The 27,580-nt window shown below is 42.0% G+C and overlaps 1 protein-coding gene across 6 annotated transcripts; it reads left to right on the forward strand.

Annotated features, from left to right (window-relative positions):
- Nucleotides 1-131: 131 nt before the first annotated feature.
- On the forward strand, nt 132-27,580 carry LOC142589738 (TNF receptor-associated factor 3-like). 6 transcript variants are annotated; one of them, XM_075701307.1, is made up of 13 exons: nt 132-532; nt 677-741; nt 1,854-2,108; nt 3,947-4,051; nt 6,020-6,193; nt 7,951-8,046; nt 8,774-8,878; nt 12,234-12,323; nt 14,715-14,786; nt 17,635-17,709; nt 20,308-20,394; nt 22,210-22,470; nt 25,054-27,580. In XM_075701307.1, the coding sequence occupies exons 3-13, from the start codon at nt 1,872-1,874 to the stop codon at nt 25,285-25,287; spliced, it is 1,536 nt and encodes a 511-aa protein (XP_075557422.1). In that variant the 5' UTR covers nt 132-532; nt 677-741; nt 1,854-1,871; the 3' UTR covers nt 25,288-27,580. The 6 variants fall into 6 exon arrangements, with proteins under 6 accessions (XP_075557422.1, XP_075557421.1, XP_075557423.1 ...); XM_075701306.1 differs by having other exon boundaries at nt 695-741; XM_075701308.1 differs by lacking the exon at nt 677-741 and having other exon boundaries at nt 1,827-2,108.

Raw genomic sequence — 27,580 nt, forward strand, 5'->3', positions numbered from 1 at the left:
GTAACTACGATTTAGCAATTTTTTTTATATTTGCCTAATTGGGCGAAAACAGTGTTTCTAATTTTTTGTTATTCTTTTTCATTTTAGATATGATGTCATAAAGTTTATTGACGTCATGAAGCTTTAGTTTTGGTTTCGCAAAGCGAGTTTCTTCTTCGAGGTGAGCAGGTTTTGGCGGAGGTCGTGGACACGACGCGGCCCTGAGACGTGTGTACCGTCGCGTGACGTTGCTGCCGACGGAAACAAGCTTCTTCTCTCTCCTTTTTCCCCCAAGAAACAAAAGTCCTGACAGTTTCTATTCTTCTCCAAAACAATGGTGTAAAGGCGCGCCGCGCCCCCTGTCACGATCGTGTCCAGCGAAATTCCGCCGTCGCAGGGTGTTGTGTTGCGCGACGTTTCGGCTCATCGACAGCGTACCCGATTGCTTCGCTCTCGACGCGCCTTCTTTGACATTTGTTTACGGACGCAAGCGCGAAGTGTCATTTTGCCGCGCATCGGAGACGCACCGTCGCTGGCCGCCGCTGTTGCTGCCGTAAGTATACGAATTATACTGGACGTTTGCGGTAATTGTTCTTTGCAGCTTCCTCGAGGAAAAATGTAAAAAAAGCTTCTCGGAAGCCGAAGTTTCCTTTTCCTCTGAATCACTGACCCACTTGCTCGCGATTGGTACACGTAGCACTTCGCGGACTTGCAGGGCGCAGAGATTTTCGGCTGCGTCAGAAAGTGCCCGGTCCTAAAGTGGTAAGTACGTGCGTACTATACGTACGTCATCCTGTGTTACTGCATGCGTGCGTGCCACAGTCAAAGCGCGCATAGTAGAAATCTTTTTAAAGAAGTTTTATAATTGCGAAGAAGGATGGAAATCTCTTGCCCACGAAATTAAACCACAGATATATTTTTTTCAAGAATTTTAATGTTCGTCGTAAGTTTTTCAACTGTTGAACAGCTATAGCTGTTGAATGTCCTAGTACGTAGGTATCATTAATATGCATGACATATATTTTTTGCAGTACAAACATTGCGTCGATATATCAATCACGCGTGCTGTATATATGTGCACACTTGTGAGATCTATGGGTATGGAGTGAATAATCCACTCCAAATTTAATTCACGTGGCGTTAACCGTCAACAGAGTTGTCGATCCAAAAATAGAAACCTTGACACCCCTGCCTTTCCTGAGTGATTTCTGTACGTCTGTGATACGGAAGTATGTATAGGAAATACATGCATATACCAATTGAGTTAACTTGCGTTAAGTTATAGTCTGGATTTATCTCTAATTAGTAATTCATGCAAATTTGGGAGAATGTGGGAGAAACCTCACATATGGGAGAAATCCATTTTATATAACCATGGTGTACAGTCAATGTGCATTGTTCACATGGATATTCATAATTCTTTTTTGTTAACAGCCAGAATCTCCAGGCAGAGTTGCTCGCCAATAGATTGCACGCACCATCTAGAGACACAAGACAGCTGAGTAATTGTTGCAACAAAAATGCATTCTTCATATGTGCGGCTATTAAGGTCGAGTCAACAGATGCGAGTAAGTTCTTCGTCACTCTCATGAGGAAGCACAAGCTTGCGTGGAGGCTTCCGTAGATAAGGGCAAGATCATATTGTACATGTGGAATATAGTAATCAGTCATTACTTCTTTCTCTTCTGCAATGGTAAAGGTCGCAAACATACCATAGGTCCTCTTCGTATGTTCGTGTCAGGCATGTTCTCAGATATATGTATGCATCTCAAGCACTGATCGATAAGCCCTCTGCCTTTCTGATTTCTGCATTACCTGTGGTCGTGCAAACTTGAAGCATTTTATAGGTCTGCCTCATGCACGCTCATTCGCAGAGATTGTGACCTGGGCGAATGCCGCACGAAGTCAAAGTACGCGGTTTCACGGAGCTTAGCGAGGGCTTGGAGCTTGAATTTGTACATTCCGTGCCACACGAGCTCACGTGCTCCTCGTGCCAGGACCTGGTCGGCATCCTCTGGCTGTCATCCTCGTGCGAGCACCGCTTCTGCACCCGTTGCCTCGAGGCGCTTCTCGGCCAGGCCAGCAAGTCTTTCTGTCCCGTGGATCAAGCCGAAATCTCTCGTGGGCAGGTCGGGAACAAAGTCGCATGAAATAATTGTTGGACTAAATAGTTTAGCTGCTATGAGCTTGCTCTAAGTGTTCTGGGCTGAGAAGGAGGTGGGCCTTTATTCAGAAAACTTCCATAATTATGCTAATGCTGCATGCGATTGGCCGTTGTCATAGCAGTTCTCTCGTTATCATGCTGATTACTATCATGAGTTCAGGTGCCTGAATACCAGTCAATGATAAAGCACACTTACGTAACAAAAGTTTTCTGAATAGTAGTCCATAATGATCACTGCTAGTCCTTGGTTTAAGTAATAAAAGTTGCTGCTTAACATCCCCAAGCTACACCACTGTTATGAGAGATACCGCATAATAATAAAATTATTACCACTTGGTGCTATTTAATGTGCACCCTGTGGATCATTGGCCACACTCTACCACACAAATGAGGCCATTGCAGCCAGGTAGGTTATGTTAAGTAGTTTCAGCATACTGGTTTTTTATTAATTTAGCTAGTAATTGCCAGTAGCAAGGGGACTGCCATATATAGTGTGCTTAAGTCCACCATAGTCATTAGCATTTATTATAAGTAAGACAGTCTGTTTACACTTCAAGAAAAATGTAGGTGGCAGCTAGCTAAAAGGAATAACAATCATAGGTGCGTTTCTCTGTGACTTGTCCAAAAACGAACTTGCATGCCAGAACGCTTGCAAGCCAACCTCGGGCAGTATTAAAAGAACATTACACGCTTATTCCATCGTCATTCTTCATGCACCATAGCTTGGCACTGTTTGGTTCCTCTGAATTAAAGAGTGAGCAATAAGAGGACAGGACACGCGTATTGCATCATCATTCTTCATGCACCGTAGCTTGGCACTGTTTAGTTCTCTGCAACTTGTCCAAAAACGAACTTGCATGCCAGAATGCTTGCAAGCCAACCTCGGGCAGTATTAAAAGAACATTACACGCTTATTCCATCATCATTCTTCATGCATCATAGCTTGGCACTGTTCGGTTCCTCTGAATTAAAAAGTGAGCAATAAGAAGACAGGACACGCTTATTGCATCATCATTCTTTATGCATCATAGCTTGGCACTGTCCAGTTCTCTGCAACTTGTCCAAAAACGAACTTGCATGCCAGAACGCTTGCAAGCCGACCTCGGGCAGTATTAAAAGAACATTACACGCTTATTGCATCATCATTCTTCATGCACCATAAGCGAACTTGCATGCTAGAACGCTCGCAAGCCAACCTCGGGCAGTATTAAAAGATCATTACACACTTATTGCATCTTCATTCTTCATGCACCATAGCTTGGCACTGTTCCTCTGAATTAAAAAGTGAGCAAATAACAAGACAGGACACGCTTATTGCATCATCATTCTTCATGCACCATAACTTGGCACTGTTCAGTTCTCTGCAACTTGTCCAAAAACGAACTTGCATGCCATAACGCTTGCAAGCCAACCTCGGGCAGTATTGAAAGAACATTACCCGTACGCTTATTGCATCATCATTCTTCATGCACCATAGCTTGGCACTGTTTAGTTCTCTGCAACTTGTCCAAAAACGAACTTGCATGCCAGAACGCTTGCAAGCAAACTTCGGGCAGTATTAAAAGAACATTACACGCTTATTGCATCATCATTCTTCATGCATCATAGCTTGGCATTGTTCAGTTCCTCTGAAATAAAAAGTGAGCAAATAAGGCAGGCTTGCGTCATCTCTTCGTTTCAGTCTTTCATCTGCTTGCGCACCATTTCTTTGTGACAAACTGCTCAATAAACTATGCCGGTTTTCAGTTGACTGCGTACTTTGCACATTGTAACGTATACTATTATATGTGCTTCTATCTGCAGCTTGTTGAGGACACATCCGTTCAGACCAAGGCATCCCAGTTCCAGGCTTGGTGTCCCAACCGTGACCAGGGCTGTACAATAACACCTCGCATCTGTGACCTCAGAGTGAGTGGACTGCCTTTTATTTTTAACACGCCGTGTAATTCAAGGGTTTATGTTATACAATAAAGGAAGAAAATGCTTAAAGGGACGTCACTATATATAAACAATTTGAGCCATGCTAATAAATTACCCTGTGACAATATAAAAAAAAACATTAACTCTTACCACAAGAAAACTCTAAGCCAGAAAGGCTGCAAAGAACGAAACACAGGTAGCAACAGCTGCCTTGAATTTCCGACACCAGCTAGTCATGACATCATGGATTTCAAGGCCATCTGCTTGGGCCTGGTTAACCTTTTGTCAGTAAAAATAGTCTAGATTGTGTTCTAAAAAAGCCAGTCTAAGTAGGAAGTTTCAAGAGCTTTTACTTAGCGGCAATGGCTGAAATGCAAAAAGGCTTTTTGCAATCCCTGATGTCACACTGACGGCCTGGGAGTTACGGCACGAAATTAAAGTATGAAAATTTCACTGTCCTTTACGGTTCTAATAACGTACATATTATGGCAAAACATAGACAATATTTTAATTTACATCAAGAGGAAAAAATGGAGCTGGGCAGGTCATGTAATGCGCCGGTTAGATAACCGTTAGACCATTATGGTTACAGATTGCGTACCAAGAGAAGGAAAATGCAATTGAGGACGACAAAGACTAGGTGGAGCGATGAAATTAGGAAAGTCGTGGGCGCTAGTTGGAATTGGTTGGCGCAGGACAGGGGTAATTGGAGATTGCAGGGAGAGGCCTTCGTCCTGCTATGGACACAAAACAGGCTGATGATGATGATAATAGTGAAAAGAAAGAATTGTTCTTCAAGAATACCTTATTAACCTATATTTACTCTGTCTTTCTCTGTAGTGTTCCTAATGAAACACTTTTTGAAGACAGTAAGAAAAGACTCCCATTCAGTAGACGATGGTGCCTTAACCTTGCAAGACAAATATTAAACCTCTGTATGCAACAAGGAACCTACAATCTCGCATAACAGATCACTTGATCTCTCCTGTGAGCTTCAAAAGCCCTGCTTTTTTCCCCCCATGAAATATCAGCAATGGCATTACATGGGGCATATATGTTAGCATAATAAGTCTGCAAAAAAAAAAAAAAAAAAGAACAGCTGCACAGACACACATTGACAGGACAAGTGCTCGTCCTGTTTATGTGCACATGTCTCTGTGCGGTTGTGTTTCTTTCAAGCAGACAATTATGCTAAGAAATATGCACCAACTAGCCCACCAAGATGTTCTTGCGAATGTTCTCTTCTGTCACCTTCAAGCACCTTTGTCACACACTGGCCTTGTAGGGTTAATTACCGCAAATGCACTGCAGAGAGAGGAAAAAGAAAGAAAAGCATGCTGGACAGAACATTGGCTGTTGGCACTGCCCTAGCTAAGAGAGATCAATAAGTTGAGGGCAGATAGGGAAGGTAAACATTGCAGTCTTTGTATCTCCATTAGTATGAGGTCATTTCCGAAAATTTCTGAGGGAATAGGTTCCTTGAAAGGCATCGCTCTCACTGCAGAGGATGTTGCTCAGGATTACAAAGAAAAGGGTTTCAGGGCCCCTTTATGTTTTTGTTAGCACACAACTAGTAGTTGTCCAATAATGTGTTGTAGCGAACCAAACAGTTCGGAGACATTGTGGAACCTTGCACTGCGAAGCACGATTTCCTTTTTTCAGCAGTTCAATTCCTTTGTTAGAGAAATTGAACTGCTGAAAAGAGAAATTCACGTGCATACGAACTTGACATCGATAGGAAAGGCCACGCAACTACGTACTACTTGGTTAATCTCACTATTTATGTTTTTCTTGTTGTTGCTATCAGACAGTTTATGTTCTTCACTTCATGTGTGCCAAGTGTCCAAGTGTCATTAGTCCTGCTTCACCATGCCGTGTTCCAGCATGCATAATAGAAGGTAGAAAATAACGATCTTCTTTTTCATGTGCTGTCTCGCTCTGTCCTTTCTCTGTCAGAACCACCTGAGACAGTGCAATCAAGTCATGATGTCGTTTGCGCCTCCGGGTGGTGATGGCAACGGCAGTTCTTCAGCCAACAATGAAGCTAATAGCTCAACCAGCAGCAGCGGCAACATGGAACCTGATGTGACTCCGAGGTGCTGGATGGCTGACTTTGGCTGCGATTTTCAGGTTAGTGCAATCTAACCATACAGTACATTGCATATCAAGTCCATTTAACTTCCGCATGAGAAGCTTGAACTTGTTTTAGATAAACTGCTGGCATATGTACCTGTTCTTGACAGAATTTGCATAAAGTTTGCTATGTTATGCAATAATGATGCATTTCATGTAGAATGTAGTTCGTATTCTCTACATAGAGGCAGTCGACTACCCGTTTGCTCTCTAATCCACATCACTGCAACTTTATCTCCCCACTTCCCACCTACCTCTTTACTTGGTTATTAAGCAATATTAAAGAAAATACAGAAAAATATAAATACTTATTTGCGATAGATTATATTTTCTTTTAATTTTAAAAATATGTGTTGATGCTTAGGCGGGACGCTGCCTCGAAAATTTTCTAGCCCTTGTTTGTCTGAGGCACATAACTTTCAGACACACGAATGAGACACAATTACAAATTCACAAATGAGACACTCAGCAGCATATGTGGAGTCAGTATTCATCACATGTGCCATTGTGTTCAAAGGAGCGTTGAAGTGCTTTCATCGCTCTGTGATGCGCTACTTTCAATGGGCACGACACCTTGGCAAGTGGAAGAGGCCATATGGGAGTCACTTAATTGAAGTTCTTGTTCAGGGCACTGTTTATGATCAGTGTGCTCGGGATAGTCAAGGAGTAGGTGGTGTGCATCCTTGTCGTCGTGGCCGCATGAACCCGTTGGAGAGGATGCAAACCGCCTACTCCTCGACTGTCCCAAGCAGACTACACGTAGGCAGTGCCTTGAACAAGGTGCCAATTTTCTTGCACGCTGTGTCCTGTTCTGCTTGTGTAAATTTGCTGATGTTAGGATGCGCATATTTGAGGCATACTAATGTATATTGCCAGGCATCATTGTTGGACTTTTTAGCAACGTTCATTTTGACCAGATTATTACTGTTATGAAGCTGTCACTCAACACAAGGTGTACCTACAGTTTCCGAAATTTCTTGAATGTTGTCGCCACTTCTATGCGAAGGAGACGTGGCCGAGCGAATTTCACATGCGCTGCGCACAGTGTTGTACATTCTTGAGTGTATGCGAGCACCAGTGATTATTTGGGAACATTATTATCATGTGGTGAGACATGCATAGAGAGCACTCAAGCTCAACCCGTGGAATTAGGTTCAACGACCGTCCTCACCGCTATCATTGTACTAGCTTGAGTGTTGCTCGTTCTTCTGGGCACAAGTTCACCCACTAAAGAGTTGGATTATTGAACTCACACTTTTGGCGCTGTTTTGAGTTCTTCACATCTGCTGCAATGTGAAGGTGTGCCCTTGCGGGGTCCATAGAGCAGCATGCACATCTGCGTCATCTTCTGCATCTATACTAGCAGACAACTTTGTAACGCAGTGAAGGCCCAGGTACAAGGAAGAGTGCTCATGACAGAAAAAAAATCCTACATTCTCATTCGCGTTTGTTTAAGCTGGCGATGAGAAAAAGGCACACCTCTTATTTACAGCAGCAAAGTAAGACAAAATACTCCACTCAGTGCTAAATGCGACTTATTTTTCTACTCTTGACTTCCGCGTTTGTGCAAACGTGAAACTGTCACACATGGAAGCTATGCTGCTTCAGTATCTGTTCCAAGGAAGCGGAGCACTTTCGAACTGTGCCGGACTACTTGGTGCAGTAACACACCAATATGTACAGCAAGTTGATTCACTGCCATGTAAGGCCAATGTGACATTGAAGAATGATGGGCCTCTTTTCTGCCGTTCCAGGGCTCTGCTTCAGAGGTGGAGGCCCATGAAAATGACTGGCAGCAACACAGGCGGATGATCGTGACACGTCTTTCTGAGTACAGGCGCAACTTGGAGGTGCGTGTTGCATGTTACGTTTCCGTGTCCATAGCAACTGGTTCACTAAGTTCATGTGTAGTGTAAAAATTAAACTACTTTAGGTATAAAAACCTTTGTTAGAGCAGGGTCAAGCTGCAAAAAAATTGGCTGTGACCAAGGGTGATACAATTTCAACTAAAAGAGATGCTTCAGGCTCTTTTGCAAACTGTGAGGCTGTAACAACCACAGTGCTTACAAGAGAAAGGAAGTTTTTTCTTTTAAATTGTTATGGGGCTGGATTGGCACTTGCATATATTTCCACGGAAGGTCATTGCAACAGCAATAGGCTAGCTGTTGCTATGCACAGAGAATATAAAGCGCACATTAGAGAATTTCCTCAGAACGCAAGGGCTTGATTAACATTCTTTGTTAATTATGCTAGTTTTGAAAGCAGAAAAGGGTTTCCTTCGTTTGCTCAATTCAAGCAACTAATCTTTTCTGAAATAGCATTGCACTGCAGCTTCTGGTTTAGAACCAGCAGGCAGATAGTGTCAAGATTACTTTGAGATAATATGCTGATAAAATGCATATTCACTGGATTACACATTACAGGGATGGTCATCAAAGCTTATGGATACATGCTTCAATGCTACCTTTGTGAGTGCGTGAGATGCAGGTGTAACCCACTGACAGTTGTGCAAACTAGCATGATTGTTGTCCAGGAAGCTCCGTAAAGCATCTGTGGTGTTTGACGTTGTTTGTGCAGGACATCCAAAATGAGCGTGATGTGCTTCGCAACCAAGTGAACGAGGTGAATGCCACTTTGAAAGGACTGAACCTTGGCTTCGAGCACCACTGCACACATTCTGCGGTAAGGGTGCCTCGAATGTTCCTGTTGGTGGTGCTTTATTGCTGTATCATGCTCTGCTCTACACTGCAAAGCTTCCACAGAAAGACCTTTGCTCTTTCATCCCTTTCTTATAAAGTAAAATGTGGGGGTTTCATGGCGAAACAGCGCTAGAGACACGTAGACAATCAAAGGCGGTGCAGCAAGAAACATTAATTGTGCTATGTTTCTTGCAACATAGAAGTTGTTCACGAAATTCCCACTTCATGCGACAGATCGTATATAGGCCAAGCGGAACGGTCTCTAAATGACCATGCGCACAACATGGCATCCAAGAATGGAAGCAATCTTACTATTCATTGTGTGAGGTGCGGTTACGCCCCTTCACTCAAAGCCACACGAGTTTTGCGCAGAAACAGGGATCCTGTAGCTAGGGAAACTTTCGAAGCATTCTCGATGATGAAATAAGAGCCCGTCTTGCGTAAGTGCCCCATCGATCGCCCTCTTTGACTAGGAGCAGACATTTCTCCGAGGTTAATGTTGCTGGTTTTTCACTCTGGAATGCCTTTTATCTTATCAACGCATACGCGACGATAGGTATTCAACGATCACTTGCTCCTTCCCTCTTTTCCAGTTCTCAAGGTATATTTTCGTGCGTGCACAATCAAACTTTTTGTTGGCAGTCAGCGCTCATCCTTGTGTTCTTCTCTCGTTTGTGTGTCTCCTAACGCTGTTTCACCAGGAAGGTATCGTACCAGTTAGCTCCGGACTGTATTAAATGTGGGGTATTGAAGTGAGCACTTTAATCTGTATGAAACACAATTCCTAGCCTAGGGTGGCTCAATATGTGCATCAAATTGTTCTCCGAACAACTCCAGATGGTAATTCATCCTTGGAGAAATTGTCTGGATCGGGTTGTGGTAAATGTTGGCCACTGCAACTGTGATCAGTGTCCTTGGTATATACTACATAAAGGCTAAAGGAATACTAGCATGACATTTGCAACTTTTCATCTATATTTTTTTGTGCTTCTAACAAAGGAGCTCGACCTTGAAACCCTAGAGAAAATACTAGAAAGCATCAGAGCTCCCTAACTAGTTTACTATGATAGATTTGTCTACCAGTTTCAGTTCCATTTACTAAGAGTTATGTGTGTCGTGACAACATGATGCAAAAGATGGTCACCTGGGAGCAGGACCATCGTAATGTTTCAGCACTCAATCCAGCTCACCCATTTGTCGAGTCTACTGCTACTCATTGTGCGACCCGATGTACCAGCATACCAAGCAACGGAGCATGCCGGAGCTGGTATCGAAATGTTGCAGTATCTTGCTCCGATGTGATCACCTTCTGTGTCATGACATGACGTCACCTATGACTCGTGGGAATCGAAACTGAAACTAGTTGTAGATAAAGCTAATACAGTACAATTCTGTTAATTCAACTATGGTTAATTCGATTTTCAATTAATTTGATCCCGTTCGCAGGTCCTGGCCGATGCATTTCTATGGGCCCAAACTTTTGTTATTTCGATCCTGAAATTGGCCTTCGCCATATAATTTGAACTTGACCAAACAGCACGCATACACCAGGCCCTTATGGTGACCCCAATAGTGACCCCTTAACTGGCAGTATCTGTCTCGGCTGAGCTTAAGGTACAGTGAATGTATTCAACGCACGTGATAAAATCTACCATCGAAAACACCTATTTTCGGCCTGTCCTAGTAGTATCTTGAAGCAGTAACCATAGCTCACAATCTCAGGCTATGATATTTACCTGATTCTAATGTGTGCCTTTTTTTCCCCAGATAACTACCGAAGATTACCTTCACGGTGCAGTCAGACATGAAATCAAAACCACCTTTGCAGCGTTTGTGCACTTTACCGTATAGCACATATTTATTGCGGCAAAGCTGAGTTTAGAAAACCGGTCACCATTGAGCAACACATATTAGACCCCCTTGCCCATTCTTCATGCTAAAAAATAGGGTGCAAGTAAGATTTCTACTTTGTTGAGGAGCTTTAATGTCATTTCTATGTTAATTGTCTACTTTGTACTGATAGAAAGTGGGCGCATGTTTGAATCAGGGGCGTGTTATATTCGTGCAAATACTGCTAAATGAATCGGCGGTGTGTTTTGCCATTGTTCTGCATCTTGTGTAATTCGACCCGCCAGCTAATTCGATCAATTTTGTCTGTCCCGTCAGGGTCGAATCAATGGAAGTCACCTGTACAGTAAATTGTTTAGTGTACCCTGAGGCTTACCAGTACTTTTTCTAGTGTTTCAAGGTCGAAGACTTTCATTTAAGGGGCCCCTCATCATGTTTGGTTGTTTAAAACAGACCAGCACGGCATACATGTCATGTGCTGGGGATCGTGCCTGCAAAGTACTACAGTGCTGCGTGCTGCAAAAACACCTGAAATTTCAAACCAAGCGCCGCGCGCCCTCCCTCTCAAGGAAGCACCGCTGCCAGGCAGAAAGTAATTAAATGCTTCTGCGCAAAACGCCGTGCTACCAACGTCACTCACCATGACACATGACTTCGGGTATTCATCCAACGTGGAACATGCACGCCGACACCACCACTGAAAATGTGCTGCTGCAGCGAAAAAAGGAAGAGAATAAAAAAAGTGAGGGGGGGATGGAGCCCACCACATGATGCCACATGAATGTGACATGATCCCTTGGCTCCGATATGAGAGATGGCAGGGAAAGAACGTCACTTGCGGATGCTAATTGAGGCAAAGAGGGAGAATGTCTCTATTGGCTGTTGCACCCGCCCCTTGGTGGCGTGGTAACAGGGAATTCAATTTCTACATCTTCTCCAATGATAAGCCGATTTGGAAAATTGTTTCGATAAAACTATCCATAGGCGGCATTTCACAACTTCCAGTGTGTAGCCGAAATTTGCAATGGGGCCTGGTAAGGGGCCCTTTAAACGTAGATGAGAAAATGAGGCTGAAAGTTTCATGTTAGTAGTGCTCCTTTAGTTACTTGGAAGTGGTATTTCTAAGCAACACAGCTGGCAGGTACATGATCATAGGCCAAGCGTTCCAGCCACTTCTACCAAAAGATATGCAAACGCTTCACCAGCATTCACAGGCGTTCCCCCTGATGTTGTGAAAGACAGAGCGGTCCGACAGCAGCTGATCACAATGACAGTCGCCTCAATATTGTTCTTGGCGAAGTGTTTTCCTAAAGGTAAACATGGCTGCCTTCAATATCTTGCACTTGTATTTTGTTATCATTGCTATTAGGGCATGACGGTGATAGTTCCTCAGGCACAGCGGCATACAGAATGACTGTATCACAAGACGAAAAAACGCTTAGCCGCTGTTGCTGTAGCATGTTTTGATGCTTATGCATTTTTTTCTGCAGGGCACACAGAATGAGTTGAGAAACCGCATTCAACAGATGGAGCACAGACTGGCACAATATGAGTCCCAGGGTGGGGCAGTCCAGCCTACGGTAAACGAAAAAAAAAAAGTCTAGTTTTCCTCTTTTTGTTTAGTTGTCTCTTTTACGATTGATTCGTGCATATATGGCATGTAGGGACTATCTTGCTGTACAAAGTGTTTGTTCAATGCACAAAACTGCACTTAAACCTAGACTTAGCAAACACCGATTGAGTGAGTTATCGAATATAAATAAAGTAAGTCTTATGCATTTTGTATCATTTTCAGCATATTTCATAACTTCATAATTTTATTTATTGGTAAAAATGCAGAAAATTACATGTGGATAGTATACATAAGGAGTTCCTATAATCGAAGATTATATCAGGACCTCCTGTTAAAGACACTTATGATGGTATAGTACAATGTTAAAGCAACAGTAGTGCAAATAAGAGCTAAGAGTAATATCAAAACATATTTATAGCATATCAGTAATGAGTATGCATATGAGCGTATAGCATATATGAGCATACGAGTAGAAATAATAAATAATAGTAACGAGTATATGCTTATAACAAATACCGTATATCCTGTGGAGACTCCTTGTACATTATATTTCACATTGCCTTCAATACTGTTCAAAATGAACTCGAAAGTGTTCCTGCAGAATATTTATCCAGGACATGAAGTCAGATGCTTGTGGAACTGTATAGAAGTGGGTTAACCAGAATAATTCCTTCAGCTTTCTTGAAAATTGACACTTATTTCAGGCAGGCTGTTTTATCATCGCAGACGACAAAAAGAACATGCAAACTCCGAATGCTGCAATATGACATGAAATACGGGATGTAGCAATGATGTGTCATGTAGCATGGCCCACCGTGCCAAATTTAGCTGGATTGAACCGACTTTTGAATAAAAGTCCCGGGCCCCGACTTCGCTAAGTCGGGACAGCCAAATGTTCGGGATTCTGCTTTTCTTTTTTAACCGAATAACAACCAATAAACCAGATTTGCTGTTTATACATGACAGCTTGGTTGTGCATTCTTTCCTTTTGTATTCTGTTGTATTAATTGTCATAAACATAATGGCAATCCCATTTTTGTCGTGGATCTAGTTCTGTTTTAGACTCTGACAATTGACAGTATACCTCTGTCTGTATTCGTAGCTGTGTTAGCTGTGTTAACTGCACCATTCATTCTTGATGTAAATCGTAACATGGTAGCATTTAAAAAGAAATAGCGCAACTTTATCGCGCCTACGGACTGGCAGCTCCTGGCACTGACATTGTCGGCCATTGCCAGTTCCTTCACCTCCGTCCCAACTTCGTCCACTCGAGAGTTGGTAACCTATACATAGTGCCAATTAACCACCCAATGACATACCTTTGTCTGTATGTCTGTGCAAAGAAAAATTGGTTTTCTGTAGAAAACGCAAGGAAGTGCATCAATTTCTCTGCATACAGGAAGTTTCTACTTCCAGCATCCAACCATGGTACTTAAACAAACAGTAGGTTTTTCATATTCACAATGTGCGACTTGGTATAAGGACCAACTTCAAAACAATTATGTATGTCCCTGGCCTGTTTTCGGTTCTCAGAAGGACATAGCGAAGGTATTTTTGTGCTGGGTGCAAGTTCATTATAACGAGGTTAACTGATGATGAACCACAGAATAGTATGTGCAAATTGGGAAACAAAGGGCCTTATTATGTGAGGATTCTTTTATTAAGTTCTACGTATTTCTTGAATCTATAGTCGATACACGGCGATAATGATCGGGCTTGGCGTCATGCCAGCCAATGACAAAGGGCAAGAAGGATGACTAATGAAAACAATTGTTGCATAATACAACCCCAGTGTGTGTACCCTGTTAGCAGAAACAGTTTGCTGCAGCCTTGCCTTGACATTATGTTTAATATTTACCAGCTGCATGTTGGTGAATATTAAACATAATGTCATAATATTAATAATGGTAATATTAAACATAAACATGGTGTGGTGGTCTCACACTGGCCACTTTCTGCATCTGGATACATAATACTACAGCACTTCTAAAATGTTGGTCTAATATTGCAGCATCAATTGCCACAAATTTTGTTTAAATGTACATGCCACATAGGTTGGCAAAACATTGGCACGTGTTTTCTTAACTTTGGTCATTGCAGACACATTTTGCACTCCAGACAGATATTTCAAATATTGCTGCAGTGCCGGCAATTATTGCACAACATTCAATAATACACATACAAGTGTTGCAGCAATGTAATGACAGTAATTTGTATAACTAGGGTACATGTTACAACTGCATTACTAAAAATCTGCAAAGCTGACTGTGCAAATATGCACAATGTATGCACTGCTTCACCTTGCCTTTATTACTTGACAGCGCATTTATAAATTCTGTACGGCCATCTGCTTTCACTTCACACTGATATATTAAAACTATTTTTCCTTTGTTTACAGACTTTTCAGCTGCAACCTCCTCAGAAACCAAGTGCCCCAACTAACTTCGAGAGCATTGGCTTTTCTAACCAGGCAAGAACTTTAGTTTTTTTGTTTGTCAACACGTGGTGCAACATAAATCCTACATTTATTTGTTATTCAATCTAAATAGTGAACTAAACTTTTGCCACAATTAAAACATCATTTCATTGAGCATCCACTCCACCGAATTTTATGAGATTTGTTGCATTGAAAATAAGAAGTCGATCTACTGACTGTAGGGAGTAGATTGTTATTTAGACCATCACTTCTCAAAATTGCTGAAAAACAAAATTTAAGATCAAAAGGAGAAAAACAAGCCATTCAGGTCACAACATTGTAACTCAAAAATTAAAAATGATATCACAGCTATGGAAGTCCCACCTATTGTGGCATCTAAAATTGACAGAATTGAGGTATATTAGCACTCTAAAATAAATCACTAGTTCGTCAGTAGGGGCTTTACAAAATCCTTGTAAACACAGTGACAATTTCACATGAACTGTAAACTCGTGTATCAAATTTGTCCGCTTGAGATACATTAACAGGCACAGTTTACAGAACTGCAATATTTGTTTTTCGTGCAGAGCTACAGATTTGTAAACATTGTGCTTCATTTTTTTTAACTTACTGATTGTTGTCAATTTTGTATAAACTATGAAGCCCTGAAATCAAAATTCTTCTTTCTACTGTTGATAGAATTTCGCTTTCTCTCTGAAGTGCAACAAATTTCATTCGACCCGGTTCGGCGATTATGTAATGCCTGATAATTAAGTGCATTTCTCATATACGCTAGAACCTCAATCTAATGAACGCAGACATAACGAATTATTGGATATATCAAAGCAAATCTGCTATCTACAAATTTTCTTTTGCTAATACCAGATATGATAAAAGTATATTTATGCCTGATGTGGTTTCACTACTACGATGCTCAACGGAATTTGAATATAAAAACCGGAGTTGGCCCTGAGCTCAACCCTCCTGTGAGAGTCTACAGCACGTTTCTGCTAGTAAAACATGCCAACTTCTCACTGTGGATCCAACAACCAGCGAAACGTGTCTGCACAGATGGGCAGGCTTCTTTCAATCTGCCTTGGCGTCTTGCTGCCCAATGCGTGGCCAGCCATGCGCAACAAGATAAGAGAACTGTCAAACAACTTGGCAAACGACAAGCGTTGTGTGCCCACGGCAAGAGGTGAGACCGGTTCGCCGTGTCGGGTGTCGGTCTACGTGGGTGTGCCTGCGAGACGTCTCGGTCTCGGCTGACTTCTAACCGCCAGTCTAGGAAACAGTTGCGACTCTTTCAAACAGGTGTGGGTTGGGATTGTGCTCCTGTGTTGCACGCTTTGATTCTACGTGTGTTGCGCACAGCAGTTGCACGGCTGCGTAATTGCGGAGTGCTGGACTGGGGAATTTCTGTTCCGGTGTTCGTCAGGTCGCATCTGTGTTCTGTCAACTAATTTAAATTAACGGATCAAATCTTGTGCAAGTATTTTAGTCTCTGAGCTTGGCTTTGAGTCAAAGACTATTTGCCACCATAAGGAAAGCAGTGCCCAAGAAACCTTGTAAAAAAAGAAAATTCAAGAATTTCTAGTGAAGGGCTGAAATCAAGAGCATGTTTGATATTGTGTACCCGACTGTGTTACTTTAAATATGTAGCTGCGCATGCTATTGGCCAATGCTGCATTAAAAAATCAACAGTAGTAGGTCAACAGCATGCCTTCTGATTAACTTACTTTACTCTATTTAGTTGATCGTACAGTCGGCACATTTTAATAAGGGTCCTAGGGCCCGCAGATACTTTACCAGTTGGTATTACAAATTATCTGAGCTCGAATTATGGTGAGTCCCTTATAAGTACTTGTTCTTGTTATTGTTACTTTTCAAGTGAAGAACAATTATAAAGAACAAAATGTATGACAGACTTGGACGCTTTGAACTGAAAGATACATGCCTGTAGAGCTTTAGGGATATGGTGTGGTTCGCCATGGTTATGATACAGGCTAACCTTACGATCTAATCTAATCTTTAGCTCAGCCTTATCCCACCATGGCAAAAAGAAAAGTTTGCTTTTGATTTTTTTTTTACCTTTGTCAAGCACCATGCAGATCATGACAAAGCATTTTTTTTTTTCTGATTTCACTTGAGATGTGCATGTGCATGTTTGTTTGAGATTCTAGTGGGGATGTGGCTGGTGAAATTGTTCTTTGCCTGCTGCAAAAGCCTGCTATTTGACCTGAACACATACAGAGCTCATGGTTGCAAGAGACGTTGTTTACTGAATGAAATCTCACATTTTTTGAAGTTTGCATGCAGCATGGAAAAGAAAATGCAACCAGTGCCAGTAAACACAATAAGATTGCTATTACCTTTTGAGACAACCTCGTAAATAAACATAGACACACAGAAAACAAATTCTTATGCCTCTTTTTATGAGCTGTGAGTAAAGTCAGGTGCATAGCTAGACTAAGCTCGTGTAGGCCCTGCAAACCAAGTTCATCACTCAGCAGTAATTGCAAGTTGGGAAATAGTCTGTTAATTAACTGCTTTGTCAAGGCATCTGAATTGAAGACAAAATGCTCTGTTCAAGCCATATATTCTGGTTGCTTAGTGTCTAACAATCTTTTTTTTCTTCTCTCAAACAATTTGTTGGACACAGAGGTCGCTTCATTCAGATGCTGCATTGTAGGGGAAACTTGGTTGCGTTAGTTGGAAGTCTCATTTGAATTAAACTTAATGAAGTCAATTGAAAGCACAGTGAGCTGAGCGAACAAATGATAACTGTTTAACTGAAAAACAGATTGCGCGATATTGAACAAATGGGAGTTGGCTGCACTACTGAGAATGCAACCTGTTTTTCTGAGTTCATAACGCGTTTTTATAAAAATTTGCATTGCAGATGTCGATGGCTCCGACAGAAGCACCAATGGCTTCCATGGCTTCCATGGCACCGCCAAGCCTGCCAGCGAACAACGTGAGGGTTTTAGACTGCATTATTATAATCTTAGCACAGATTTCTAGTGTATTAACAAAAAAAGTTGTGAAAATTTGCGAGGTGGAAGAAGTATTATGCAAGAAAAATTCTGCAGAAACCATTGGAGGATGTTTAATTCACTAAACTGGGTTAGGTTATTCATGCAATAGTTTACCAATACATCAGCTGATATGTACTGCTGCATTGGTTAGCTGTATTGGTCAAGAGGAAGCTGTAGCTTGAGATCTCATGTCTAAATACATGAGAATGGAGAATTCATTTTTCTCTGCAACCACTGCACCGATATTGATGAGGCTTGTTGCACTAAATGGAAAGGTTAAAATGTAGTAGCTGTAAGAAGTGAATTCTTAATTTATGTCATAAATTAAAAAATAATAATTATATACTATTACGAATTTTAAGAAGAAAGATGAGGTATCAAGTTTACATCTCTGTGACTCAGCAAATAAAACAATATTGCAATTCTGTACACTCCACCTAATAATACACCTAAATGGACTAAGTTGATGCATTATACACTGCTCTCAAATATAGCACTAATTTGTGAGTAAGACTTCTGCAAAATCTTTGTAAACATGGTAAATATTTCACTCGAGTTTGAATTCACACATCAGATTTGTCTGCACGAGATGCTCTAACAGCTGCAGTTTAAATAACTGCATTAATTAGGATCAATGACCGAGCAGGTTTCTGTGTATTCATGTTGTGGTTCATGCAATGCGGATGAAACATGAAATGGCAGACAAGAATAAGTACACGGTAGAGCATGTGTCCTGGGCACTTCCTTTTCTGTCGTTCTGTATTTCATCAGTGCTGCACAAATTACAAGATTAAAAGAACTGTGATCTCTGCTCTTGGTGCACGTTATAGGTTCTCAAACATTGTGCACTGAATGTTTTTTTAACTTACCGATTTTTGGCAATATTCGTAAAACCTTCAAGGCCCTGAATCAAAAGTTTGCTTCTGAGAATTGCTAGAATGTAACTTTTTCTTTCAAATGCAACAAATTTCATTCAAATTGGTCCGGAGGTTGCTTCATGAGAGCATTTTTTTTTTTTTGCATTTTCCGTGTATTGAATAGGCGAAATCGGAGTTGGCCCCGAGCTAAAGCTTCCTCTTAGGGCTCATTCATACCGGCGACTCGAAGAGCTTGCGTGACCAAGTTGTTCGCAAATAGTCGCAAATGTTCACTTTCGTCAGAAAGCGACTGTTTTGGGTCTGTCACTCGATTTTTTTCAGTCATGCAGTTGCATTTGAAACCTGCTGAACCAATCAGCTGTGCAGGAGCTGGATGTCTGTAAAAGTCGGTGCGTACTTTAGGTGGCGGTGACGGTGCGAGCAGACATAAATGGCACCAATCGAGAGACATCTGTGTGTGCCAACGGGGCTAGTAGAACCCGCCAGTGTGAACGCTGGTCACCACGAGTCGCTGCCTTGTTGCCAGTCACGATAGGTCACGCGGTCTCTCCAAGTTGCCCATGTGAATGAGCCCTTAATTCTATGAAGCGTACGGGTGCTGTGACGTATGGATAAGTCAGAGTGCATTTGGCATGTGGTCTTCAGCTTCTCTACGCAGCGATACCAGAGACACACTGATGTACTCCTTTTCCCTGCCCCTATAGCTATGCTATCAGATATGCCATGGCCAGTGTCACCTGAAGCATTGTCCCTGCTGCAAAGTGCATTTTTTATTCTGCGTTCACATGCCAATGCTCCAGCAGTGTTTGACAGAGGACAGCGTACAGTGTTTAGCAGTGTATGGCGTACGCAGAATGTCATTTCTGTATTTTTTTTCACCACTCGAAGTGGGCTGCAAGTTAGCAGGACCACATGTGTAATACAGTAGGCACTTGCTTATTCGACTCCGGTTAATTCGGTTCCAACCAAAGGTTCCAGCAGGTGACTATGTATTTCTATGGGCTCAAACTTTTGTTATTTCGATCCTAAAGTTGGCCTTTGCTGGATAATTCAAACTTGATCAGTCATCATGAACGCACCCAACCCGTAAGGTGACCTCAATAGGGGCCACTTTACCACCAGAGTCTGTCTTGGCAAAGATTAGGGGACAGTGAATGCATTGAACACACGTCTTCTCCCATCAAAAATGCTTACTTTCGGCCTGCCCCAGGAAGATTTGCAAGCAACAGCGGTAGCTCACAATGTCCGATTACGGAATTTACCCGATTCTAAGACTACATTCAGGCTTCGTCTCAGAGAGGGCGAAAGTGGAAGAAATCCAAAGTATTCTGCCTGCTCTTCCACCTACAAGGGCAGAAAATAAGGTGGCAAGCTTGATCAGTCTTGGACCTGCTTTTTCGCCTCAGCGAAAGCGGAAATTCATCCCGCTTCGCTGGAAGCTGCAGTGGTATGTAGACATTGAATATGGCACCCAAAGTGTCAGCGGCAATGCTAATTGACGTCATCAAACGTTACCCTGTGATGTACGATAAAGTTCAGCCTCTACGAGGACACGTTCCACAAGAGCGAGATTTGGATGAAGATTGCAGAGAAGCTGCAGATCGGGAAAAGGCGCAGCAGCACAGCGTTGCCATGTCCCAACTTCTGGCGCTTTTGCAGAGCCGGGTGAAGGGGCGAATCCATCACCGCCGCTTCCGGGGTGACCGCTTCTCCAGCTGCTCCTTGTACACCACCAGAACACAACAGGTTAAAAGGATTAAAACTATTTATTGTCTTCTGTATTCATAGTTAAAAATCAGTGTGGGTGAGTTGCCCGCAATCACTCCTTCGGATGATCAGTGAGTGAACATACTGCTTGTACGTCTGGTGACAAGCGTCACCACACACACAAATGTGCTTACAGTAGGCAGATATGGCGAAAGCGGCGGCGGTATGGCAGAATGAATGTGAACACTTTGGATATGTGCGGAATGTATGCCGGCTTTGGCATTTCCACTCTCTTTTCACTGCCCAAGTGTGAAAGAATCTTTACACATACGAGACCCTTGTCCATTTTTCTTGCTAAAATATTGGGTGCACATTAGATTTCTATGTTGTTTAGTAGCTTTAACGTTATCTCGGTGTCAGTATTCTACTTTATGCACATGGAAGGTAGGCTCACATATGATTTGGGGGCGTGGTAGAATTGGACAAATACTGCCATATAAATCAGCGGTGTGTTTTGCCCTTTTCTCCATCTTGTTTACTCCTACCCACCACTTAAATCAATAAATTTTGTTGGTCATGTCAGGGTCGAATTAACGGCAGTCGACTGTACATAGTACATACACTTGAACATAATCCAGGACATGTTGCTGGTGTCACCAGTAAGCTAAAGTGTCTGTATAATAATGTATTTACTCGATTCTAACATTTCTTCGATAACAACATGCACCTGATTTTTTTCCCAGCCACAAAAATGGAAAGTGTAATGCTCTTCACCATAATGCATCACATAATTTTAATGCTTGAAAAAAATACAAAATGCGATACCCTTGATTGCTACCTCACCAGATTTTTTTATGCTAAGAGAGAGGAATAGCTACTTGGCTCTCACTTCAAAAAAGCAAATTTATTGATCTGGGTCTCAGTGTATCACTCATCATCACTCTCTGGGCTTGGAAGGTGGGATCAGAGATTTTGGGGTTGGATTTGGACACCGAGTACTGCGATTTCGGTTCCATACTTGATTTAAATGTGCATGTCATATTTTAGTGAATCTTTCCTGGCAAAAAAAAAAAAAAAAGGTAAAGTGCACATTACAGTCAAGCGAATTTGAAAACATGATATTGTAATAAAAAATTGCCATATGCCTGCTGTCACAGGATATGCTGCAGCAGGAGCCATTTTGGTATGTTCTAATTAAATTTAATTAAATTTGCTTCACACTTCGCGAAAACTTGGTTTAGGTCTAGGGACTGAACCTGGGGGATAAACTGCTAGCCTTTTGAGGCGATCGATTTACCCTTCGATCTAACCAGGAGGTTTGTCAGATGGCAATTTGAGTCTGTAATGAACCCTTTAGAAAAGTCCCCAGCTGGCTTTCCCGCATCTTGCCTGAAATATCGCTGAAGTCATTGCTAAAATGCTGACTAATGTGTGGCTAGTGCTTTGTTCTTGCTTTCTTTCATTCCTTCCCATCATATTTTAATGCACTGAAACAATAACAGTGCATTCGCTGCCCAGTAATCGCAACCATTTGAACCGCGTGCAGGCCGCCATATTTTGAGCAGTCGTGCATTGTGGGAAAACCGACCAGGCACTTTTCTAAAGGGTTTGCACAAATACTCTCCTACTTTCCTCTGTGCACAACTGCCGGATCTGAGTGTTCGAATATGAAGATATGTGGTTCATTTTCATCTGCTAAGTAAAACTTGCTGGTGAAGCCCACCTCTGTTTCCATTATATTTCTTCATAATTGTGTTACCCAGATGTATGCAGTCTCACTAGTTGTTCTTATCTACGCTGCAACTGTAACCAAAGTTGTCTCAGACATGCTTTTTTGTTTATTTGTGCTAAAAGGATCAAGTCATGACGTGCCCGGATGGCCAGTTTCGGTGGCTCCTGAAGGAGTACTCGCGTGCCAAACGCCACCAACGCCACGGCACTCATCGCTATTCGTCCAGCCCGATCTTCTGCACCGGAAACCCCGGCTACTGGCTCCAGCTTCGGATACATCTCAACGGCATCGGCCAGAGCCGGAAGGGGCGTTTCATGGCCGTTCAGCTGGTCCTGCTTAGGGGCCCCAATGACTCTGAGCTCCCGTGGCCGTTTCGACACAGGGCAAGTCCAGAGTTAAATTCCGTAGATCTTATCAACACGTGCAAGTTCTCGTAGAATAAATCCTACTCTTTGATAGTTTATGAGAGATTCAGGTTATGTGTTTACTCACCAGGCGCAACAGCATTGGAACTGTGAAAGTGTGCTGAATTCTTTCTTTACACGTTTCTTTTATTGTTGTTATTGTTAATATGCTTTAAAATCCCTCATTTTGCTTGTATTAATGTTTTAGTATCCTTGAATATAAACTGTTTTCATGCTGTCATGCACAACGCTTCCCAGGGTAAATTGAGCTCTCTATGGCAGCTCTTAGCCCATAAGTCCATTTCTAGTGTAAGCTAGAAAAGGAAAGTTGATTTATTGATAGATCGATAATACAGCATAACATGTGTAATGCATACAAGCACAGCACATGATACACTGTGATGCAATGCAACTCAGAATCTAATGCTTATCTGATGTATGCAAACATGCAGCTGATATAGCAGACCAAACAATTCGTATTAATAGGCCGAATAACATAGAAAGTGAGAAACAAAAATGTACATTAATAGTGCGATCACTTTCATTGGAGTTTGCAAAGCACTGCAGCAGTTGTTTCTTCGTGAAGTGCCATGAAAACGAGAAGCTGCATTTATTTATTTATTTTTGAATTTATATTGTTTATTGGTTATTTAGACAAAGCCTCCAGACACTATAAATTTTTGCTAATCCTAGACATTGTCGATATGGGACGAAAATGTAACAACGTATGTGTGTTATCTGTTCACTCTTTCCAAGTGGTTCCAGTGTAGTAGCAACTGGAATGTCAGGTTTGAAGCTTGTGATTGTAATTGCTTTGACTTCAGTGCAGCTGCTTACATATCTATTTATTTGCATTACATTATGTCATGCTGGAATCAAAGTGTGGCAAACAAAACAGACACAGTAAAGCCATTTTCTAGCTCACAACTGCTGTTCACAGTGAAATATCCATACTAGTTCTGGTGCTGATGTAATACCTACAGCTGAAACAGTGTTCCGCATCTGCCACCATGGCTGTGAGAGACTCTGGCTAATATTCCCAGGCATCCCCATTGCGAGTCAGGGAGAGTGAGCTGCATATATATAAATTTCTCCCCCATTGAGAGTGGGGGAGGGCGAGCTTAGTATATATGAACCACCTGCTCTTTTTCTATTACTACCGAACACTGCTTTACCGCCCTTCCCCTGTTATATTTTAATGCTTCAACTTCCCTCGTGCACCAGTTTCATCTCTGTTGTGCATCAAATGCATGTGCCAACTGTACACACCAGCTTATTCTCTGCTGCATACCAACTGTATGCACCAGCTTATTCGTCACTGTGTACCAACTGTATGCATCAGCTTATTCTCCACTGTGCACGAGCTGTATGCGCCAGCTTATTTTCCACTGTGCACCAACTTATTCTCTAATGCATACCAACTGTACGCACCAGCTTATTCTTCACTGTGTACCAATTGTATGCACCAGCTTATTCTCCACTGTGCACGAGCTGTATGCGCCAGCTTATTTTCCACTGTGCACCAACTGTATGCACCAACTTATTCTCTGATGCATACCAACTGTATGCACAAGCTTATTCTTCACTGTGTACCAACTGTATGCACCAGCTTATTCTCCACTGTGCACGAGCTGTATGCACCAGCTTATTTTCCACTGTGCACCAACTGTATGCACCAACTTATTCTCTAATGCATACCAACTGTATGCACCAGCTTATTCTTCACTGTGTACCAACTGTATGCACCAGATTATTCTCCACTGTGCATGAACTGTATGCACCAGCTTATTCTCCACTGCACACGAACTGCACAGCAGCTTGTTTTCCTCCACTCCATTTGACATTTGGGTACAGTGAGGCTTGTAGCTCCTTGTACCCAATAACAGGGTTGTAATTTGGGCAAGCAGGAACACCTCAGTCGTGATGGTGAATAGCGCACTACTCGAGCAAGGGACAGAAGAAACAGCAGCGTGTCGTCCTTTCTTTCGCGTTTCTTCTGTCCCGTGTTCGCGTAGTGCGCTATTTGCCGTCCTATGCAAATATATTTCTTTAACTGCAATCAAGAAAAATAGATTCAGTTCAACTAAACACTGCCAAGGAAAGCATTTGCTGCCCCTACAAAGACGTCTCCTTGCCGAAACGTTGACTGCAGCAACACACATTGTTCAACCATTAGTTGTAGATCACTTCAAGCCTCCATCTTCTTGTAAAATTGTCTAGTTTGTTTTGACTCCCAGGGTTCAGTTAGCAACCACAAATTATACTCGGGAAAGTGGACAGGGATCAGGCAGAGTAGAGTGGAGACAGCTGCCACTGTAGGTGAACTGGTAGAGCAACGCATGCATCATGTGGAGGTTGTGGGTTTGGCTGCCACTTGTAACAAGTTGCCTTTTCTTCAACTTTCCATATATCTCTGTTTGATTACCATTGCTGCATTTCAAGTTTAAAGAAAAAACATCCTTGATTTCTCCTACGCTCCCTTTGTAGTTGGCATAAACACTAAGTTATTGATTTTCTCGATTATTCTGATTGCTTCGGTTCTGCTGCCATTCGTCACAACAGGTGACGGTGACCTTGCTGAACCAGAATGGGCCGCAGCACGTCAGCTACACCATAAATGACCCCAGCTTTCCGCGATCCCAGGGCGAACACACGGTGCCTTACGTCTGGCAGGAGTTCGTCGCCTTCAGCGACCTCGAAGCCAACCCTGGCTTGGCTTGGAATGACAGCCTCCTTTTCGAGCTCACCGTGACACCACCGTCGCCACTACCGCCGGGATTGTACCCACCCTTGTGAACGTCCGCCCAGACGTATACTTATTAAGGCTGCTCTTAAGCCATTCTTTAAGCGCACACTTTTGCTAGAATGTGCACGTAAGCTTGCTTCTCTGTTTACACTGTTACATTACAAAAGTGGTGTAACAGAATTTTTTAATATTGCATGCGGTAGATAACAAATTTCTACTGGCCGAGGCAGATTGCTAGATGATTCTGCATGATAACTTACAACAAGTACATAATTAGCAAAACTTAAAGCTGATCACTTTGGAGAACATGTTGCAAGTGACACCAGCAACTTTGCAAGGCTGGCCCACTTGGGACAGATTTTGAAACTAGTGCATTCTGAGATAAGTGCCCTTAAAGTTATGGCAGTGTGACCTGTTGTTCTTTCTTTTTGAACAAAAGGCCTTCCTAAGCAGTGCAAGACGGACTTTACTGGAACACCAAAGCATTTCATTGCACAATTAATGCGTAGCTTTAAACTGGTGCCAGGCTCAGAATTCCTGTTAAGATTGCCTTGCGAACTCGCCAGTTCAATTTCATAAGTTTCAGTATGTGCCCAAAGTGATGGGTTAAAAGTTATATAGTAAGGTATCGTTAACTCCATTCCAACTCCTTGTCCAAATAATTTTTGCCTCCCTGTGCTGTACAGCTAATTTTGCTATCTCTACCACAGGCTACTTTTCAGTTTATGTTTGGATTGTTAAAGAAAGCACCGCATATAGGCATGCCTCGCCTCTGTGGGCTAATAAGTTCTGCAGCCAAACTTGTTCAATGAAATCGCATCCCGTATGAAAATAATTTTATTATATTGAATATTCATTTCTCACTGATATCGGCGAGAAAACTTATATTTACTTTGTTGTATCTGATAATTAGTCATATCCACAATTGTTACATAGGGGTTTCACTGTTTCTCGACATTGTACATCTCAATGCAGTCTAATATCACATAGCTACGTCTGCTGTTAACGCATACACAGCTCAGCACTAAGTTCTCTGCACAACTTTTATGACAGCGTCAGTAAAATGTAGGTTAGGAACGTCAAACATTCCCAGCTGTAGTGTGTTATTTCACCACGAATGTACATGTACTTTCGTAAGCAGTGGAGACGTTGGGGAAAACACTGCGTAAATGTGGCCAGACTACTCCCCACCTACGATACCCTAATTACAGTGGGAGTAAGGTGGCAGGATCAAAGGCCACTCAACTTATAAGTATTACTTAGAATAGAAAGATTTCATTACAGGAAAAGATGTCCAGTAACATGAAGATTTTAAATGTTATACGTATTTATCAAATTTTGGTAACTGCCACCTATCATATTTTTGTTAGCCCTTTTCCTGCTGCGGGTAATATTGAAAACAATGCAGTATCACTCATTCGTATTAAACTCATAAATGCGGCAGGGATTAATGGACACATTTTATGGTGCCCCCATTTTCATTTCTTCAGTACTTTATGGCTTGGGTTACAATTGGTCAGATTTACTGACGTTTTATCTGATTTGCCATTGCAAGGCTTCTTTTATTGTTTGTCTGTCACTTTGTCAGCAATAAAGTTTTGAAATACCATTATGTGCATGTTTTGTCCATATATGGCACAAAAGTGAGGCTGTGCTTGTAGTAAAATGTTTTGCTGTACTACTGTGTATTATACGAGCCCTTATCAGTATTGTTCACATTTCATGTGTGGGAAAGGTATGATGAACACACCAAATTTTGAGTGCACCTAGTGAGCTGATATGCACTGAAAGCCAGCTATAACTAGCTTATGCATCAAAAATAGTTCAGCATATCAGGTTGTTCTATACACCGAAACTCGCCTGTAATGAACTTATGCATTCATTATATCCAGGCTCGACTGTCTTTTTTACAGTGACCAATAACAGGAATGCACAATAGGAATTAAAAAGTAGACTAGTTTGACACAAATTGGCGCACTGGATTTGTTATGGAATTTTACCAAGTACTGCAAAAATTAATTTCCACCGCATCATTTTCGCATTTCTGGCAAACCACAGCCAATGAAGACGTAGTTGCAGTCCTAGATGTGCATTTTTTTTTTTTTTGCAATACCCACTGGTGTCTCAGAATGTTTGCATAGAGACTGTTACACCATCTGAAACGACAGGCTTATGTGGCCCAAAATTTTATAGCAGTCCTTGAAGACTAGCTGAAGTTTGCCTGTTGGAAAAGTTTCACAGCAACGTGCAATACGTTATTATAAATCCTGTGGTTCTTGCATAAATGTTCCGCAGCTGATTTGTACCGCACAAGCCCAATAAAAGATGTAAACAAAGACGAGA

The sequence above is a fragment of the Dermacentor variabilis genome, chromosome 8, assembly GCF_050947875.1.
Source record: "Dermacentor variabilis isolate Ectoservices chromosome 8, ASM5094787v1, whole genome shotgun sequence".
NCBI lineage: Eukaryota > Metazoa > Arthropoda > Arachnida > Ixodida > Ixodidae > Dermacentor > Dermacentor variabilis.